The following is an 18,444-nucleotide window of genomic DNA, read 5'->3' as shown; positions in this document are numbered from 1 at the left end:
CTGCTGGAGCGGAGGCAGCATGGCTGGGCTACCGGCTACCGGGCCTGGTTCCGGGCTCCCGGGCTCTTAGGCCTGGCCCTGTGGCTTCCTGACTGTGCGACCTTGGGCGAGGCACAGGACCTCTCTGAGCCTGGGTTTCCTGAGGCAATGAAACGAGAGTCTCAGGGTGTGGGGGTGGCAGCGAATGTGGTGAAGGCTCTCCCCACCGCCTGGCCCGTGGTCCTCAGTCAGTGCAGGAGAACTGTGGGGTTTGCGTGCCTAACCGGGGTCCCTACCTGGGCCCAGGGTGTCCACGGAGCTCCCTGGCGTGACACCAAGGGTGTATGAGTGACGTGTTCCTACTGGGATGGGCCACTTGGCCAACGTCACACAGGGTCTGTGAGGCAAAACCGTTGGGGGTTTCTGCCACAAAGCGGTGGTGCGGATGTCCGGGCCTCGGGGCCGGCAGGCCTGCGCGGGGGGCCCTTCTTCCGGCGGGGGAAGCTCTGTGGACCTGCCTGGCTGAGCTGCACGGTGGTCTTGCAGTGCTGCGGGGGGCACACAGCTCTGGCGCCTCGGGAAGAGCCCTGGGCCCCTGGGCGGAGTTCGGAGTGCCAGCGCGCCGATCGCGGGCTGTGTGACACAGGGGCGTCCCCTGTCTGCGGCTCGGTCTGCAGCCTCTGCAGACGGGAGATGACCGTACGAGTCCCCTGTGCCTTGTACACGCATACTGATCACCGCCCTCCCCTCTGTGCGAAGCAACACGGGAGAACACGTGTGCGCGCATCAGCGGTCGCGGGCTGTTCCTCCTGCCGGGAGCAGGTGGTTAGTCCGTATGAGTCTCGTGTTCGGGAAGCCTCCCCTGGTCGGTCCAGGTCACAGAGTGAAGTCAGAGGTCCATTTCCCTTAGGAAACAACCTTCTGGCTATGAGATGCCAGCAGAAACATCATTAATGCCTCAGAAGGCATCGAGGCTTCCGGGTCACGGGTGTCTCCTGGACAAGGCCCCCCTGGGCCACCCCTAGTCCCGGGGCTCCCCCAGGGACCAAACTGCTCTCTGAGCTGCCTCTCCACCTGTGTGAGATAACTGTGGGGTGAGGGCGGCCCGGTCAGGTTTATTTCTGTGTCCCGGCAGCTGTCCCCACCACCCCACCAGTGAATAAAGGACAGGCCCAGAGCAGGCACCGAGCTCAGCCTGCACACACCCACCCCCAGCGATCCTGCAGCCCACTGGTGGCTGCGAATGCCCTGCGCTGGGTCCTGGGCACAGGTAGGGGGAGTCCCCGTCTCTGCCTGGGGTGGCCGTTACTGAGGGAACCACAGTACGGGGCGCTCAGCACCTGCCAGGCTGTTCCTACTGCTTCATTTTCAGGAATTTTGCATGCGGTGCATTAAACCCAGCCTCTACTGAAAACCAAGTGAACCTGGGATGTAATAAATTATATTTAAAGCAAAGGTGCTAAGTACCCAAAACTCAGCCCTTCCTGGCTCCTTTACTACATTTTCTACCACCCACGCTCTCGAGGTTACGAGCACCGACCGCACCTGTACAGGAGGAACGTCCTAGGACCCCGTGCTACTTGGTCCCTCTTCCCAACTCTGCACTCAGTGACGTCACGATAGCAGCTTGAACCTGGGGGTGCGTCCTCACACCGTGCAAAGAGGCCTGCGGGCTCTGGGAGCCTCCGGTGAGGGTGCCGTCAGGGGGCGCTTCCCGCAGGAGCTGAGATCCAAGGCCAGGTCTGAGGAGTAAGCGGGAGTTGCCTGGGCACGTGAGGGGGGGCCGGCCTTCCAGGAGCGCATGAAGGCGCAGACGTGCTTGTTCCCATTTTCCAGAATCATAAGTGAGGCGAAGTCACTCAGCACAGCTGGACAGGGATGGAACCGAGACGGGAATCCTGGCATGTCCGGCTCCTGGGCTGCAGGTCTTTCGGGATGCTGCCCTGGGGGGTCAGATGCAGGCCGACCCCCAGCAAAGCGTGTAGGGCCCCCCCCCACCCTGCTGACAAAATGGCCTCCTCCCCAGGGGCGCTTTCTGGGGAGACCGGGGTGCTCCGGGAGTGAGGCTGTGCCTGAGCGAGGCCAACCCACCCCTCGAGAAAGGCTCCCCGCCCTGGGCTTGCCTCCTGCCGGCTCAGGAAGGAGCTTGGCTAGGCCTGACCTTGGCGGGCACCTGGAGGTCGGGCCGCCCTGCCCCCGGGGGAAGCTTCAGGAGCCAGGGCCAGGGGAGTGGGCCCAGGCTCAGAAAGCTGGCCACGGGGGTCAGCTGTACCCCACATGTCCCGCCTGCTGAGGGGCACAGGGTGAAGGGGGTGCGTGAGCCTGCCACGCGGCCTGGAGCCAGTTTATCTGCTTTGCCAATGAACAGGGCCCCTCAGCTCCTTGTTGCCTACGCAACAGTGGAGATTCATCCAGGCTAGCTGGGCACTCAGGACCCACAGCTGGGGCTGGGGTAGGGCGAGGGGGGTGGAGACAGATACCTGCCGGGCATTCCTCATTTGAGCCTCGGCCGGCCCTCCCGGGTCCTCAGGGAGCCAAGTTCCGTTCTCGCTCTGCAGCTGAGGTTGGGGGTCCCTGCTGGCCTCTAGGGCTTTCCCTTACCCCAAGGGTTCCCCAACCCAGCTGCCACCAGCCGCTCTGGGCTCTGGGAGGCATGTGATGCATACGGGCTCCCGGGTCCCGTGCCACTAAGCCTACCTGGGCAGGCAGTTCTCAGCTCTGGCGAGCACCCAGGGGGTTGCCAAGGCCGGCGGGGCTGGGGACTCGGCTGGGACCCCATGTAGCCTCCCCCCTACTCTCTCCTAATCCCACCATCATCGGGCTCCTGTTTGCAGCAGGAATGCAGGACGGCATCATCAAGGTTGAGAGCGCTCGCCTCAGGCTCACCCCAACCCATCCCTGGGGGGGGTTGCTGGCACTGGGGACAGGTGGCCTGTGGGCAGGCTCCAGCCTGGCTCCTCCCTGTCCCCCGGGGGGCCTGCCTGCCTCCCTCCTGCCACTGCTCCACCACATGGCAGGTGTACAGGTCCCGAGGGTGTGTGTTTCCCTGACCACAGCTTTTCTGATTCAGTTCCCAGGGCGTCCTGGTACGGAGAGTGGAGGTGAGCCGCCTGGGCCCGCAGTCAGGGGTCTGTGGCTCCCCAAGTGCCCCCCCACCAAGTGCCCCGGCTTGGGGGAGGCTCCCAGGCGCTAGGTGCACACTCGGCCCTCAGCACTGCCCTCCCCACCTTCCCAGCCAGGGTGCTGTGCCCCTCCCTGCTTCTCCCTCCTGCGTATCCCCTACCTGGCTCCCCTCAAGGGCCCTTAACCGCCTCGCCACTGGGATCCCTTCCTGCTCTGCAGGACCATCTTTGGGCACCTCTCCAGTCGCCTCAGGCCTCCCCCTGCTCATTGCACTGAGGACAGCACCGAGGAGGCGGGTCGCCTGCCCAGCTTGGGGCTCTGAGCTGATTCCTGTTCACCTGCACGCGTGGTACCCGCCCAGCCCACTCCCCCGGGGGCCTGGGTCCAGGCAGCCAGTGGGTGTCGAGAAGAGTGAGAATGCTTTTCCTCTTGGCTTCCTTGTCCACATCTCGGTGACCCTGCAGTATTCGGGAAGGCTGTGATGCGGTACCCGGAAGCAGGGGTGCTGTTGTCCGATGACAATCCTGTATCTCCGCGGGCTGGCTGTGGACTCCTGAGCACTCCAGGTCCACACCGTGTAGGTGGTTCATTTCTGGCAGGATCCCTTCCAGTCTGCAAGTTCAAGATACCAGCAGGCAGCTGCTGGCTTCTTCCTGGCAGAGACTTGCTTGATGGGGTGTCTGTGTGTGTGTGTGTGTGTGTGTGTGTGTGTGCGCGCGCGTGTGCACGCGTCCTGAGTACTCTGGGCCCAGACCCGACAAATAGGGCCTTCTGTGACCCAGCACAAGACAGAGGGTCTCCCGAGCCCCGTCCTGTGGATCTTGGCGGCATCCGGCCTGCACCCCGCGCCCCTGCCACACGACGCGGGGATCTCTGTGAAGCCGTGAGTGGTGACGACTGACGTGTATGCTCTCCTCAGGGTTCCCGACGTCTTCACATCCACTCCTCTCGGGATCATCGCAACCTTTTATATGAGTAGTTTAGTGTCAGAGTCAAGGAAAACGCGTTTGGGGCAAGAATGGGGAAAGTCATAAAATTCTCCGTCGTAACCACCTCAAAGTATGCAATTCAGCGGCACCTGGCAGATTCCCCACCTTGTGCGGCCACCGCCTCGACCTAGTTCTGGAACGTTTGTGCAGCGCCCCCCGCCCTGCTCCCGGAAAGGGAAACGCTGGCCCTCTCCAGCCCGGTCCCTCCCCAGCCCCCCGCAGCCGCACATCTGTTCCTGGTCCCTAAGGATTTGCCTGTTCTGGACGCTTCCTAGCGATGAAGCCGCACAGGATGTGCCTTTTGCGTCTGGCCTCCTTCCCTCCGCCTCCCGCTGCGCGTCCTGTTACCGCGCGAGTCAAGACGCCGCTGCCGCTGACGGCCGAACGACACCCCACCGTGTGTGTGCACCACGTTTTGTGGATGCACTCGTGCCTCTGTGGGCAGTCGGGTCGTTTCCACGTTTTGGCCTCGGCGAATAACGCGGCTGTGAACACGGGTGTGCAAGGACCCGTTTGAGTCCTGTTCAGTCGGGTCCCCCAGCGAGTGTCTTTCCCTGCGCTTGGTTATGTGCACTGCTAAGTGGGAGCGGCAGGGATGCAGAGGGAATCAGGGACCTGGAAGGCCCCGGGCCGGCAGGGAGAGCCCCCTGCGTCCCCGACGATGCCGACCCTGGCTCCGGACAGCCCGGCCGTGCAGACGGAGCTGGCCCGACAGCAGAGTTGCTAACCGCTCCTCTCTGGGTCTCCCGGTTTGTTTGCAGAGGCACCTGTCGCCCGAGGAGTTCCAGGAAGTGTTTGGAATGAGTGTGCAAGAGTTCGACCGCCTGGCCCTCTGGAAGAGGAATGACCTCAAGAAGAAAGCCCTGTTGTTTTGACGGCCTCCAGCGTGCCAGCGACAGAGCGTGGGACAGCTGGCGAGAACCACAGAACCCCCTCCTCCCGCACCTGGCTCTGGCTTCTCTGTGTCCCTGCGGGCGGGCGGCGGGCCCCTGGAGAGGGCGGCGGGGCGGGAGGCTGGGGCGGGAGGATGTTCCAGAGCACGTGCGGCCTCTAGTTTCTGCCAGCTACGCTCCTGCCCCTAGTTCAGAGCCCAGACGCCTTGCTTTGCGCTGCACGTGTAACCCACATCACGGAGGGGCTGCAAAGACGCTCCCGGGGCTCGAGGAACATTTACCTTGACCGTGTGGCGCCCCCCCCCCCACCCCTGTGCAGTGCCCCACCCCCCGTGATAGGCCCTGGGGGCGCACAGAGGTGCCTGGGCCTTGGGATTTGAGGAGGTCTGTCCATGACAGACACTGGCACGACACAATCACGGGTGGGTGGGCCTATGGCTCCCAGCGCCTGCTCCCCGCCCCCCTCCCCCGCTTGCTCAGCCCTGGGGAGGCACAGCCTCGCGCACAGACAGGCCAGGCCTGGCCAGGGAGAGCGCTGAGGAGCACCCAGGGCCGCTCGAAGCGAAGCGTGGGGTGCATGATGTTTGCCGCCGTTTGTGACGAGTCTGTTTTTAGGGACAACCGTCCACCGGACAGGGTACCTTCGGCCGGGGCCCTCCGTGCACTGCATTTTTCTTCCAGATCATCCCCTAGATGCCTAAATGATATCTTTAAAGTAACACAGAAGTTTTTATTTTATTAAAAAGCATAGCCTACTTCAACATAAGACGACATAGATAAGAGTTCCATTTTACGGTCCCGCGGAAGGGGAGCGCCTCCAGCCTTACTCTCCAGTGTCCGGTCCTGTGTGGTTTCGCTTCCCCGTGTGCTCCTAGCACACACAGCTCCTTGTTGGGTTTCTTTGCTTTTCTTCTTTTTCACCTGCCACACCGGTGCCCTTAAGGGCAGCCCTCGGCCACGTAATGCCGTTTCTAAGTATGCGTGACGTGTCGCCATCACTGTTTGCCTGGCTGTTATTTTCCGCATCCCGGAGAGAAAAGATTCTCCTCTGATGGCCAAAGCCGCGGAATAAAGGATTTCCACGCACCCAGCCTAACACCCAGCGTAGCTCTTGGGGTGCCCTTTTGTGACGTGGCCGGTGGTGCCCACCTTAGCCCGGTGCGTGCATGGTCCCGAGGCGGGCACCGGCCGCTGGGGAAGGAGGAGGGAGACACACCCCCCCTTTTCTGACCTGCCCGCTCCGCAGCAGAAGCCCGGCCGGGCCCCCAGCTGAAAAGGCGTCTGCGTCTGTAATCGGGTGCGGGTCGGGGCGCGGTGCCTGTCGCAGGCAGCTTGTAGAGTGGGTTGAGAGCTTCGCGAATCAGTAGGAAGGTGTCACCGAAGTCTGTCTTCCCTGTCTTCTGTGGGGCTGTGTCTTTCTGTGCGTCCTGAACGCCCGTCCGTGAGTCAGTGTCACTCAGATCCCTCCGGCCCCCGCCACGCACCCCGTCGTGCACCGGCTCCTCACCGGCCCGGCTCGGCCAGGGAGGGGGAGTTTCTAGCACCTAATGCACTTCCTTCCATTTAGCAGAGCCTGAGCAACTGGAAACCCCCATTTTTCTCACTAGTGCAATGTCATGTCAGCTCCCAGGGGAGCCCGGAAAAATAAAGGTCGGTGTATCCTAACTTGTGAAGGTCAAAGCCGCTTCTCATAAACGTGTGTCATTTCTAACGGCACGGGCTGGCGCCCGGGGAGACCGCCTGCTGAAAGCAGTGGCCCTGGATGGGCACAGGGTGGGGGCGGTGCCTCGAGGGGCGGGACCCCCATCCACATGGGACACCCCTGTCTCAAGACAGCAAGTCAGAGGCACTTGCCAGCCAGCACCAGGTGCCAGTGATAGAGACGGGGGGGTGGAAGCTGATGCCTGTCCCTGTCGGGCTGGGGAGACCAACCAGCAAAGACAAGACTGACCGCTGCCCTCCGGAGGGGCCCCTGATACACCCAGAGGTCAGTGAAGGGAAGGGCATTCCAGGCTGAGGGAACAGCAGGAACAGACACAGTGAGCTGGAGATAGCCTCCGAGGTTCTGGAAAGTTCCGTAGCTGGTTAAGGCTGGAGCACACCGCTAAGGAAGGGAGGAAAATGCAGGTGGGGCTCCCTCGAGGGAGGGCCCAGCAGGTCTGCCCCCCCACAGTCGCCAGTGCCACTCTGGGATTAAACGTCCCCTCATCTCTCCTTTGTTCAGACGACTGACTACTCAGACTCAGTATACCACTACCGAGAGACTCCTATGACAAAACACTGTTGACTGGGTGGCTTAAACAACACACATTTGTTTCTGATCGTGGTGGAGTCCGGAGGTCCAAGATCGAGGTGCTGGTGAGACTGCGTAGTGAGAGCCCACTCCCTGGCTTGCTGCCCCTTGCTGCGTCCTCCCTTGGTGGACAGAGCTCACCCTTCCATTCTGCCTCATCTTCCTGGAAGGGCACAGTCCCATGGTGAGGGCCCCACCCTCACGGCCTGATCATCTCCCAGAGGCCCCATCGCACCGGTTAGGGCTTCCACACGCTTTGGGTTTTCCCCCTAAAAGCCAGTCCACGTGTACCCGGTCGGCCCATCTTGGCAAATGGCACAACCGTATCCCCCGTGGTAAATGGGCACGCTTCCCTCAGCCCCCGAGGACCCAGCAGAAGGCCTGACTCCACGGCAGGTATCCCCCTTGTGTCTTTCCGCCTCCTCAGACCCTGTCACAGAATCGTTCACGCCGGCGGCCCGTGCGGGATGGAAGGCGGCTCCCTTACTGCCGACCTTGGGAGGCTGGTGTGCACCTGGCCGGGCCCAGGCAGACTGGGGCACGTGGTCGCCCCGACCACACTGAGCCCATGTTCACCCCTCCCTGGATGGACACAGCACGTCCCAGGGTCTCTGCTTCTTCCCCAGGCGAGGCCCTTCTCTACCTTCTGGGCTCAGCTCAGAAGTTCCCATGCCAGACGGGCTGCTCACCGGCCCTGTAGAAAGTCCACCCCGGGCCCGTGCTGGGATTCGCACTTGCCCCTGTTCTGTTTATTGGCTCCTTCCCTCCACCACCGGTAAAGCCAAGCGGGCGGACAGTTTTACAGCAGTTTGGTAATAGTGCTCTGCGACCCAGAAGTTTCGTTGGGCTGTTTGGTAGCGAGGCTGGAGCCCATCTGGACGCTATACTTTGCCCGAAGGTTGGCCTTCTTAGTTCCCAGAGTAGAAACCCGTCTACTACATAAGGAGCATCGCAGAACTGGTTTCCATCCCCTTGTCTCCCGCTCCCGGACCCCCCCACCTTCCGGGTGGAAGACACGCCGGCAGCCGGAGAAGTGGCTCACTTGTGCTGGGAGTTCTGGGACCCAACACAGCCCTCTGGACACCTAGGGGGGGTGTCCCTAGAGAGCACGCTTTGGAAGAGTTTAACAAGTAAGGACATCAGTGCCACCCTAGTGGCCACCAGGGGCTGCCAGGCTATTAGGGAACTAGGTTTCACGAATAATAGAGGCTCCCTTTCCTTCTGTCTGAATCATGAGGCCCAGGGAACGTTCTCAGCTGGACATCTTTCCGGAGAGTTCCATCGAGCAGCCCTACTTGCTGACAGCTCTTCCCGCCTCTGCCCCCTGAACATGTCTCTACTCAACACTTAGATGCCACGTCATCCCCTCTGGTCCATCCCGTGCTCAAGAGCCCATAGAAATCTGTCTGTAGCACACACTTGCCCATGAGCCTGGGTGCCTCACTGGGGCTCTGGGGCCCGTTCCCCAACTCCTTCACTGGCACCGCCTGGCCACTGACTCCCTCCACAGACTCCTCCTTCCTCCTCCCCTCATACCCTTGTTTCTCAGGCAGCACCTTCTCACCTCCCTCCCAAACACAGTGCCCTTTGCAAAGGCTCTTTCCTCTCCCTGCGATGCCCCAACTAGCAAACCCCTGTCCATCCTTCAATACCCAGCTGAGATACTAACTTCTCCGCAAAGACATCCATGAGATGACTCCCCCCTCCCCCCATTGTTATCACTCTTCCTTCCGTCCAGATAACCTCGTTCCTCAGCAAATATTCACTGAACTGGGCATGAAAAAGACACCGTCCCTGACCCTCAAGAGGAGGAAAGGTACTGTGGATTGAACTGTGTGCCTCACAAGTTCACACACTGACCCTGAGCTGGGGGAGGGGCGGGCATACCCTCTATCCTGTCCGAAATCTCTGCTCTCATTGACCTCCTGCCTTGGACTCCATCTGATCCATCTTCCCTCAAGGGGGCCTTCTTCCAGCTGCCCTGGGTCACCGACTCCAGGCTGGCTCCTGACAGGACCCCTGTCCCCAGTGAGTCTGAGCATGCACAGACCCCAGTTGTGCCGGCTTACAGTCTTTGCCCCCAGCACATGAAGGCCTCAGGCGTGCGCGGGTTGCCGGGAACTTGCTTTACGGGCCCCCAGCACTGGTTGGGGCTAATATTGGGTTAGATGCTCCCAACAAGTCCTACGAGGCTTTGGCGACCCCTTTCTGCCAGCTGCCAGTAGCCCAGTCATTCTCGCCTGCCTGAGTCTTTTCTTTCCTTCCCTGCACTAAACCCTTGATGGTCTTTCACATGTTTCCAGGATTTTTTCTGCCCTAGACAAGTCGATAAAAAGGACAGCCTTTCGGTTCGGGTTTACGGTCACTCTCTGGACTCAGATGTTCTCAAGAGAGCCCCGTAGCACAGTGGGCAGTGGGGAGGCATCCCCCCATTCCCTCTGGGGGGTAAGGCCATTCTAGCTCTGTGTCCATCTTTTCCAATGCTGACCAGCTGTGGCTTCCCCCAGACCCCCGGCTCTGCCGAGGAGGGGCAACTGCCTTACAATCAAGAGGTCATTCGAGAGGTCAGCTTCTGGGGCAGTGGCTCACCCCCTCCTCTGGGTGCTCCCAAACGCGCCTGCTGATCCATTTTCGTCCAGAGCAGTGCAGTCTCTGCCTCAGCCCAGCCACCTATGGCCTATAGTCGCCTCTAACCTTCCTTTCCAGTGGCTTCCCAGACCAATACTTGTGCTTTTCTCTGGGAAAGGAATTCTGAGGTTTGCTCTTAGAGCACTATCTCTGCCCCTCTTCCTTTGCCACGAGCTGTCCCCGGGAGAAGAAGTTGGGGGGGCCAGGCCTGGGAGAAGGAGAATGATATGGATGCTTTCGCCACAATTCTGGGGAGAGCTGCAAAGGCTGAGGGGGGCTGTGGATTCCGGAAAGACAGCCAGCAGGACCTGGAGGTTGGGTGTGGGGACGGGGGAGAGGGTGGGGACCCCACTCACTGGCAGGGCAATGGGGAGATGCTGGAGTCACTGGTGAGTGAGAAACCTGAGAGGAACAGCAGGTCCGGGATGTGGAAGACAGGTGCGGGCCACGGCGTGTCCCGGGTGAGGTGCCCAGGGGCTGCCCCATGGAGGTGCCCCAGGCACCGCTGGGCTGACAGGCTTGAGACTCGGTGGATGGAGGTGGCAGGGCGGGAGGTTTGTGAGGGATGGCCAGAGTCACAGGCCCTCACGAGCCATCTGCACGGGACGGTGCAGAGTGAGAAGAGGGGACCCAGCGGAACACTGGCTTTTTGTGCACTTGGACTTCCTACGTCTGTTGCAGGAAGAATGGAGTACAGAGGTGACTGAAGAGGGCAGCAGGACAGGGAGGGAGGCAGGCGGGTGTGGCACAGCTGAGGCCGAGGGGAGAGAGGGTTAACAAGAGGGCAGATGGCAAGGTGAGATGCAGACTGACAGATGAGACGTGGGATGGAACCGTGTGGGGGTGGAAGAGGCAGACGGGCACCAAGGCTGGGAGACAGAAAAGCACATGCTGGCCGTATGTGCCCGGGTCTGAATGCGGGAGGGACTCTGGGCAGCAGTCAGGAGGGCGAAAGAGGAGACGGAGGGCTCGTTCGCGTGGATGAAGGTCTGGGTCCTGATTGATGCAGGGTGGTCAGAGAAGGCGGCAACTGAGTCGATCCAGGGGAGGCGAATCCGTCCTTCCAGGCTGGTCCCTGCTCCCTCTAGTCCCAGAATCTAGGAAGACTGTGTCAAAGGCATCATGTTGCTTACCTTGGCATAGAAATATTTCATAATCATGTTTTTTCCTCAAGAGACTTGTTACTGGAAAAGTCTGGGAAGAGGTCTCAGGTCACGAACCCCACCAGGTAGCCCTTCACAGTATCAGACTAGGTCAGGAGCTTCCATAAAGAGCGTTGGTGCAACTTTGGGGTCATTGAGCCCTGATTTATTTTCCTATTGAATGAATGCTCTCTTTCTATTAGGACTGTGGTGGCAGACAGGGATTGGGCTTATTTTCTGAGGTTCCGGGAGGTCCCGACATTTTATTTTCATATAGGAAAAACCTTTCTACGAGTCAGAGCTATGAAACCTGCCCGGACTGGTTCACTGCGTGGTGAATTTCGTGTCAGTGATCGTGGGGCCCAAATAGGATGGCCACTGATGAGGAAGGAGAGAGTCAGGCTGGGTTTCTCCATGTGACAGACACGTGTTGAATGCCTATATATGTCGGTCAGGAGTTCCGTAAGTAACAGAAGAATTGACCAGCACTGGCTTACACAGCCAAGGGGGTTTGCTTTTCCTGCTCCACAGGGAATCTGGAGGCAGGCGATTCCGTGTCTTGATCCAGTGGCTCCAGGATGGAAGGGTCAGGATCTGCTTCTGACTTTGCTTGTTGTCAAGTGGCTGCTACGGGTCCAGGGGTCACATGTGTGTCCGAAGGTAAACGAATGAGCTCCACTGCCGAGAAAAAGCAGCATCAGCGGGGTCTACCCCTGTTCTCGAAGAGGAACACCTTCTCTGGAAGCCAATGGTGTGCCGGTAGATCTTCACTCCTCGGCTTTCTGGGGGCTGGGAAGGAGGAAGATAGTCCTGATCTATAGTCGTTACCAATTTCTGCGGCATAAGTCCTCCCACCACATCTAATTTCAAGCTACCAACATGCTGTTGCTGGCGGCAGCCGTGAGAACAGATGTCAGTAGCACCACATGATATAGAATTTCTATCATACAGTAGATCTAAAATCTTCAGTAGCATAGATAGTCACAAACCACAGTAAAATGAGTAGGAGCCAATTCTGGATATTTATTTTTGATTTTTTTTTAATATTTATTTTTGAAAGAGAGAGACAGAGCGTGAGCAGGGGAGAGGCAGAGAGAGAGGGAGACACAGAATCGGAAGCAGGCTCCAGGCTCCGAGCCATCAGCACAGAGCCCGATGCGGGGCTCGAACTCACGGACGGTGAGATCACAACCTGAGCCGAAGCCGGACGCTTAACCGACGGAGCCACCCAGGCGCCCCAACTTTTGATTTTGATATAACTTTTGTTTTTGATATAACTTTCATTGTAAGTGCATGTAATTTAATTTTTAGGTAGCCATTTTGTTTAATAAGTGACTTTGCACAATTCCCAAAGGGTGAACAATCAGCTCTCAAGGCCTGCTCCAAATTGGCCCCAGGGCACCAAATGCTGGAAACCTTTCAGCCAACTTCCACCAGGTCTCACTGGCCAGGACAATGTCACATGGTCCCCTCAGGCTGCGAGGGAGGCTCGGAAGACAAGACACTATTCAGGCCTATATGATGGAATAGGGCCAAGGAAAAGGGGTCAGAGAGGACAGTGGGGCCAGCCAGCCAGCTGACTGCTTGGTCTCCTCCAACCGACTGCCCTAGAACAGGACTGTGCTGGGCATTTGGAGCACAGTGGGGAGCGAGACAAAGTCCATTCCTGTTCTCGTGGGGCTTTCAATTTCATAAGAAATAATCACAAATGTAGAAGCGTAACACAATGCACACATTTCTTTTTTTTTAAACTATTTTTAAAAATTTATTTCCTTTTTTGAGAGAGCAAGCGAGCAGGGGAGGGACGGAGGGAGCAAGAGAGAGAGAGAGAGAGAGAGAGAGAGAGAGAGAATCCCAAGCAGGCTCCGTGCTGTCAGTGCACATTCTGACGCAGGGTTCGATCCCCTGAACCGTGAGATCACGACCTGAGCCGAGGTCAGGAGGTGGACGCTTAACCCATTGAACCACCCAGGCACCCCCATGATGCACACATTTCGTAACTAGTTTCTGAGTTAGAGTTTGGCACGATGTAGATGGGTCCTCTGCTCAGGGTTCATTCACCAGGCTACATTCAACATTTTGGCTGGGCTGCATTCTCACGTGGAGACTTCACTAGGGGAAAACCCATTTCCAGGCTCATGCAGGTTGCTGCCTGAATTTATTTCTGCGGGCCTGCATGACATGGGGGTTAGCTTTTTGCTGACTATCGGCTGGAGAGTGTCCTCAGGTCTTCGGACTATCGGCCGAGGTGGGCTTCCCCAAGGCCATCTCATCTAGAATGGCAGGTGACATCTTCAAAGCCTGTAAGTGTGACCTCCTTCCTGGGGAAAGTGACACTTCGGGAGAGACTGGAAGGGTCAGTAGGAGGTGGCTAATACAGGGAGAAAAGTGTGTCAGGCAGAGGGCAGCGTGTGCGAGGGTCTGAAGCCTGGGTGACCATCCTTTGTTGAAACTACTGTACTCCCTGGGATTTTATTTTCCTGTTCTCTGAGGACATCCCCAGACCACAGGGGGACTCTGGCTGGAGAGGAGTAGGGAAGCTTCTTATATTCATGGAGGAATTTGTCTGGCAAATCAGCTTGGAAGTCAGGCTTTCAGTGTTGTCCGTGTGTGCGAGTGTGTGTGTGTGTGTGTTTCTGCATATTCAAGTGATGAGTGAGTTGAGGAGGACTGAGGACAAAGTGCAAGCTAGCGTACCCCCGACCCCCCCCCCCCCCAGGTGGGATGTGTGTGTCATTCCTCAGGCACTCCCGGCTGCTCAAGGACAAAGAAAAGGAGAAAACGAATGGGCAGCTGATAGAGATCGCAGTCCTGCAGGACATGGGTTTACTAAGCTCTTAGTTTAGAAACACCTTAGTAAATTACAAGAAAAAGGCAATCTTATCAACAGCCTCATCTCCAGAAACCCATGGACTCAGTTTCCTGGAGCCCCAACATCACCCTTCCATAGTGATACGGGGAACAAAGGCCGAAGGAAATGGCAGGTAGAATTTAATTTATAGCCTGCAGCCCGTTGACAAATACTTAAGGCAAATACCGAGTAGAACCCCCTGCTGTCATAATGTTAATGCCTCAGTAGAGGGAAAACAACCTTAGCTTGACTATAGCTGGGCCTCCCAGCTTAGGACTCCTCGTTAGCACATCAAAGTCCCGCTGGAGGCCTCCCTTTGACTGTACTTCCCCAACTCCATAGTGTAAACCCAGCCATTCTTCACAACCCCAGCGCAGCTCTTCCAGCCCTTGGGTCCCGTCCCCGTGCTTTAATAAAATCCCCTTTTTGCACCAAAGAGGTCTTCGAGAACTCTTTCTTGGTCGTCGGCGCCGGCCCCCCCACCATCACCCGCAAACCTCATCACAAGGAGATGGGACTTTATCCATTCATCCATCTGTCCTATTAGCATTCGCTGAGCGCCTTAGGGCACCGGGCTCTGTTGTGTGCGCAGAAATGAATCAGAGTCCGACTCTTGGCTTGTCCTAGAGAGAGATCACGCTTCACTGAGGGTGGGGGGGGGGTGGGGTACCCACTCAGGCAAGTCCAGCTGGTGCTGTGACAGAGTGGCAATGCAGACAGACACCGCACGAGGGAGTGAGGGAAATAAGACACTCCACGGTGATTTCAGATTTTAGCCTGAGCGACTGGGTGGATGGAGAGGCCATTTACCGAGAACGAGAAGAATGAGCTTCGGGTTCCGGCTGAGCACACAGCCTGCCGAGCAGATTCTGAACGGACTGGGCCGCGGACTCACCGGGCCGGCCCCGGCGAGACCCCCGCAGCCCCGCCCCGGCACGGCCCCGCCTCCTCCTTTGTTTCCTTCGGCCCCGCCCCCTGCGCGTGGCTTCCTCCCCATTGGTCGGGGGGTGGGCCCCGAACGCCGGGCGCCGCCGGGGGCGGGGCGAAGGGGCGCGGGTGGGGCGAGTGCGCCTGCGCGGTGCCCGAGGCCGGCCGCAGCCTGGCGCCGGCTGCTGCTCCGCGCGGAGCCCGAGCCCGAGCCCGAGTCGGAGACGGGCTGAGGCGGCGGCTTAGGCGGCCCCGCCCCGGGGCTCCATTGTTGCGGCGGCCGCGGCTCTGCGGGCTGCCCGGCTCTGTTCCGCTCGGCCCGGAGCGAGCGCCGCTGAGGCGGTGACCTGAGGTGAGGCGGCGGCGGCGGCGGCGGGGCCGGCCCGGCCCGAGTCCGGGGCTGGTGGGGGGACGGGGGCTGGACGGGGGTCTCGGGGACCGAGCCCGGGATAGGTAGGGGTTCCGGGCCCGGGCGAGGGTCCAGGGTCGGTGGGGGGCGGGGGCTGGGCGAGGGTCTCGGGGCCGGATGGGGTCCGGGGCAGGCAGGAGTCCCGGAGCTGGGTGAGGGTCCGGAGCCGGTGGGGGCCCAGGGACTGGACCGGGAGTCTCGGGGGCCGGCGAGGGTCCCGGGCCGGTGGGGGGACGGGGGCCGAGCGGCGGGGCTGGCCTGACGGAGGTCCCGGGTGGCAAGGGTCCCGGGCCCGGCGGGGGGTCCGGAATTGGGCGAGGTTCTTCCTCGGTGGGGGACAGGCGGGGGCTCCGCCGACCGGACCGGGGTTTCGGGGCCGCGCGCAGGCCCAGGGGTCGGACGGAGTCCCGGGCGGCGGGGGTCCCCGCGCCGGGTGTGGCAGGTCCAAGCGGGGCACCGCGGGGTCGCGGCCCGAGGTGGCAGCCGCCACCCTGAGCCTCGCAGGACCAAGATCGGGACTGACCCCGCGGCCGCGCATCCGGGGCGCCCGGGCGTTGTCTCCGCCTTGGGTGGCACCCAGGGGGCTCTGCGCCTGCTGCGACCCCGCGTGGCCCCCCGGCGTGAACGCCCGCGGGGGTTCTGATCGCCGAGAGCGGGGGGTTCCGGCTCCGTCCTGGCTCCCCCTATGGTGTGGCTGGTGCACTGTGTCGGTGAAGGTGGCTCTGCGTCGGCCCTTGCGCGTGGGGAATCCGGGACGTCCTGCGTGCTGTGTCCTCCCTCCGCCCATGGTGTGGCCGGCCTACTGTGTCTCACTGAGGGTGACGGCAGGGACTCTGAGCGTGCGGGTCCTGGTCCCCGTGAGTGTGAGCGGCGCTGTCTTTCTGCCCCCCTGCATGACTGGTCAAGTGAATGTGTGTTACCCACGGTGGCCCTGCGTGGACCCCTGCCGCCGGTGTCCTGGCCACCCTGTGAGTTGGGAGACGGCCCCTGCCCCCCGCCCCACCTGGGGGCTTGCAGGGGTGTGATCCCAGCCCTGTGAGTGTGTGTGTGGTGGCCTGTGCGGTGAGGGCGTCCTTGTGTGGGTGGTGGCTCCCGGCAGGGTGTAGCGGGGTGCACGGGGCGCAGCTGGCCTGGGTAGGACAGCTGACTCCCTTTTTCATCGCCTTCGTTTTTCTGCCGCCAAATGAGCAGAAATGGGGAGCGGCATCGCCGGGCTGCACTTCTGGAACCCACGCCTCTCCCTGGCGGGTCCCTGGGGACCGCGAGGCTGTCACTGGCCCGCCCAGGGACCGCGCAAGTCAGGCCGCCGCGTTTCCTGCCCCGGTGCAAGAGCAGGCTCTGATTGGAGGGAGCCGAGCCCCTCTGCCCGGTGCTTCTTGATTTCTTCCGTTAGGATTGGGAAGTAAAAAAAAAAAAAAATCTGGAAAGCCAGATTTAACTTTGCAGCTCTCAGCGCCTGGAGAGTCGAGGGAACTCTCACAAGAATTTGGCGGGCTGGAAAACGCATTTGAAGGAGGAGCATCCACACCCACGGAATGAGGCCAAGGCAGTTACAGTTAGAGGTCAAGTCGACAAAGGGATAGCCAGGGTGAGGCTGTGGATGGAGAAACTCAGATTTCAAGACTCGATGCCCCGCCACCTAAATAAAGCGGAAACGCCGACAGTGTCCCCGGGATGAGTCTCTTCCCTGGGGGATGCACAGCTGAACAAGACAGCCTCTTCTTTTCTTTAAGAGTGTGGTGTTCTGGCCCAAGACCGAAGACTGAGGTGTAGGCAGAAGTAGTTCTGGTGGCCAAACTGAAATGCTTTGTGGGCAAGATAGCGTGTAAATAGCAGTACTGGACGAAATTGTGCTGAAAATGCAGCTGTTGCTTTTGTAAAACCCAGAAGGTGCAGACCCTTCTCTGCGTTCCACTCTTCCCACCCCCCCACCCACCTGTAGCTGCTGTAGTTCTGACTCCTCCTACCCCTTCTTTTTTTTTTTTTTTAACGTTTATTTATTTTTGAGACAGAGAGAGACAGAGCATGAACAGGGGAGGGGCAGAGAGAGAGGGAGACACAGAATCGGAAGCAGGCTCCAGGCTCTGGGCCATCAGCCCAGAGCCCGACGCGGGGCTCGAACTCACGGACCGCGAGATCGTGACCTGAGCTGAAGTCGGACGCCCGACCGACCGAGCCACCCAGGCGCCCCTTTTTTTAAATTTTTTTTTTTTAACGTTTATTTATTTTTGAGATAGAGACAGAGCATGAATGGGGGAGGGGCAGAGAGAGGGAGACACAGAATGGGAAACAGGCTCCTACCCCTTCTTACCTGCCGCTTTCAGCAGCATCTCCTGTCCGAAACCTTCCCTGAAATCTCTGTCCTGCCCTCTGTGGTCTTCAGGGACAGAGTGGTGAGCCGTGGTAGGGCCCGCCGGATGCTCCGGTACAGGTGGGCGCCGTGTGTGCGCGGAGCTGAGAAGAGGTGTCCTTTAAACGAGGGAGCTTCGTTTCTATACCGTGGTTCCACATGTCAGCTCTCCAAAGGGGTCGCGGTTTCTTCCTGGTGTTTGTCGCACCGTGCCTACAGGGTACTGGCTTGGCATTTATGCCTTCTAATTCTGGCTCCAGAATGGATGCTGTTTGTTCCTGCAAAGCCACCCCTCTGGGCATCACGTTATTCCCCTCTGAGAGTCTTAATCGAGGGAAGAAACTTCTCAGCCCTAATTTTTTAAATTATTTCAACAGAATAGAGCAGAGGAACGTTCTCTTAGCAGGAGTGTATAAAAAGTGGAGATCTTTGAAGGCGTAGGATCCAAAGTGGAAGGAAGTTCTTTTATTTTCTTTTTTCTTCGGAGGGTTTAGTCTCATGGCTGTATACTTTATCTCAGATTTGAGGACCAGAGCGTGTGATGGAAGCTTAAGCAACGTTTTGATCTTTCCTCGTAACTCTGCTGTACTTGCAACATCTTCACCTTATCAGATTGATCTGATGTTTTCCTCTATGAAGTTGGGTGCAGAACTCGTGTCTGCAGCATTCAGTCGATCGTTTGAGAGAGAGAGCGAGCGCATGAGTGGGGGCGGGGCAGAGGGAGAGGGAGACACAGACTCCGAAGTGGGTTCCAGGCTCCGAGCCGTCAGCACAGAGCCCGACGCGGGGCTCGAACTCAATGAACCTGAGCCCAAGCCATGTGAAGGCTTCCATGCGTCCCGTCTCTAGCAGACATTTTA

At 59.3% G+C, this 18,444-nt stretch overlaps 2 protein-coding genes and 1 long non-coding RNA gene across 19 annotated transcripts in view; 2 read left to right on the top strand and 1 right to left on the bottom strand.

Annotated features, from left to right (window-relative positions):
• ABLIM2 (actin binding LIM protein family member 2) overlaps positions 1 to 5,065 on the top strand; it is a 140,277-nt gene extending 135,212 nt beyond the window's left edge. For 15 of the 17 annotated variants that reach the window (XM_042937015.1, XM_042937013.1, XM_042937014.1 and 12 more), the window contains one exon: positions 4,853 to 5,065. In XM_042937015.1, coding sequence (XP_042792949.1) covers positions 4,853 to 4,966 — 114 coding nt within the window. In that variant the 3' untranslated portion in view covers positions 4,967 to 5,065. The remainder of the gene's footprint in view (positions 1 to 4,852) is intronic. The other 2 variants (XR_006202050.1, XR_006202049.1) reach the window with 1 other exon arrangement.
• A 6,135-nt stretch (positions 5,066 to 11,200) lies between these two features.
• On the bottom strand, positions 11,201 to 14,850 carry LOC122218657. The gene is made up of 3 exons (XR_006202048.1): positions 14,709 to 14,850; positions 14,396 to 14,521; positions 11,201 to 11,836 (listed from the first exon to the last, which is right to left on the bottom strand). It is a non-coding gene; the product is annotated as an uncharacterized LOC122218657 (long non-coding RNA).
• A 140-nt stretch (positions 14,851 to 14,990) lies between these two features.
• Positions 14,991 to 18,444, top strand: part of AFAP1 (actin filament associated protein 1) — a 157,606-nt gene continuing 154,152 nt past the window's right edge. Inside the window, exon 1 of the mRNA XM_042936998.1 lies at positions 14,991 to 15,177. The gene's annotated coding sequence lies outside the window, so the exon portion shown is untranslated. The remainder of the gene's footprint in view (positions 15,178 to 18,444) is intronic.

This window comes from Panthera leo, chromosome B1 (genome assembly GCF_018350215.1).
Source record: "Panthera leo isolate Ple1 chromosome B1, P.leo_Ple1_pat1.1, whole genome shotgun sequence".
NCBI classification, from domain to species: domain Eukaryota; kingdom Metazoa; phylum Chordata; class Mammalia; order Carnivora; family Felidae; genus Panthera; species Panthera leo.
The sequence above is the reverse complement of the archived record's forward strand: the minus strand, read 5'-3'. Positions and strand labels throughout refer to the sequence as shown.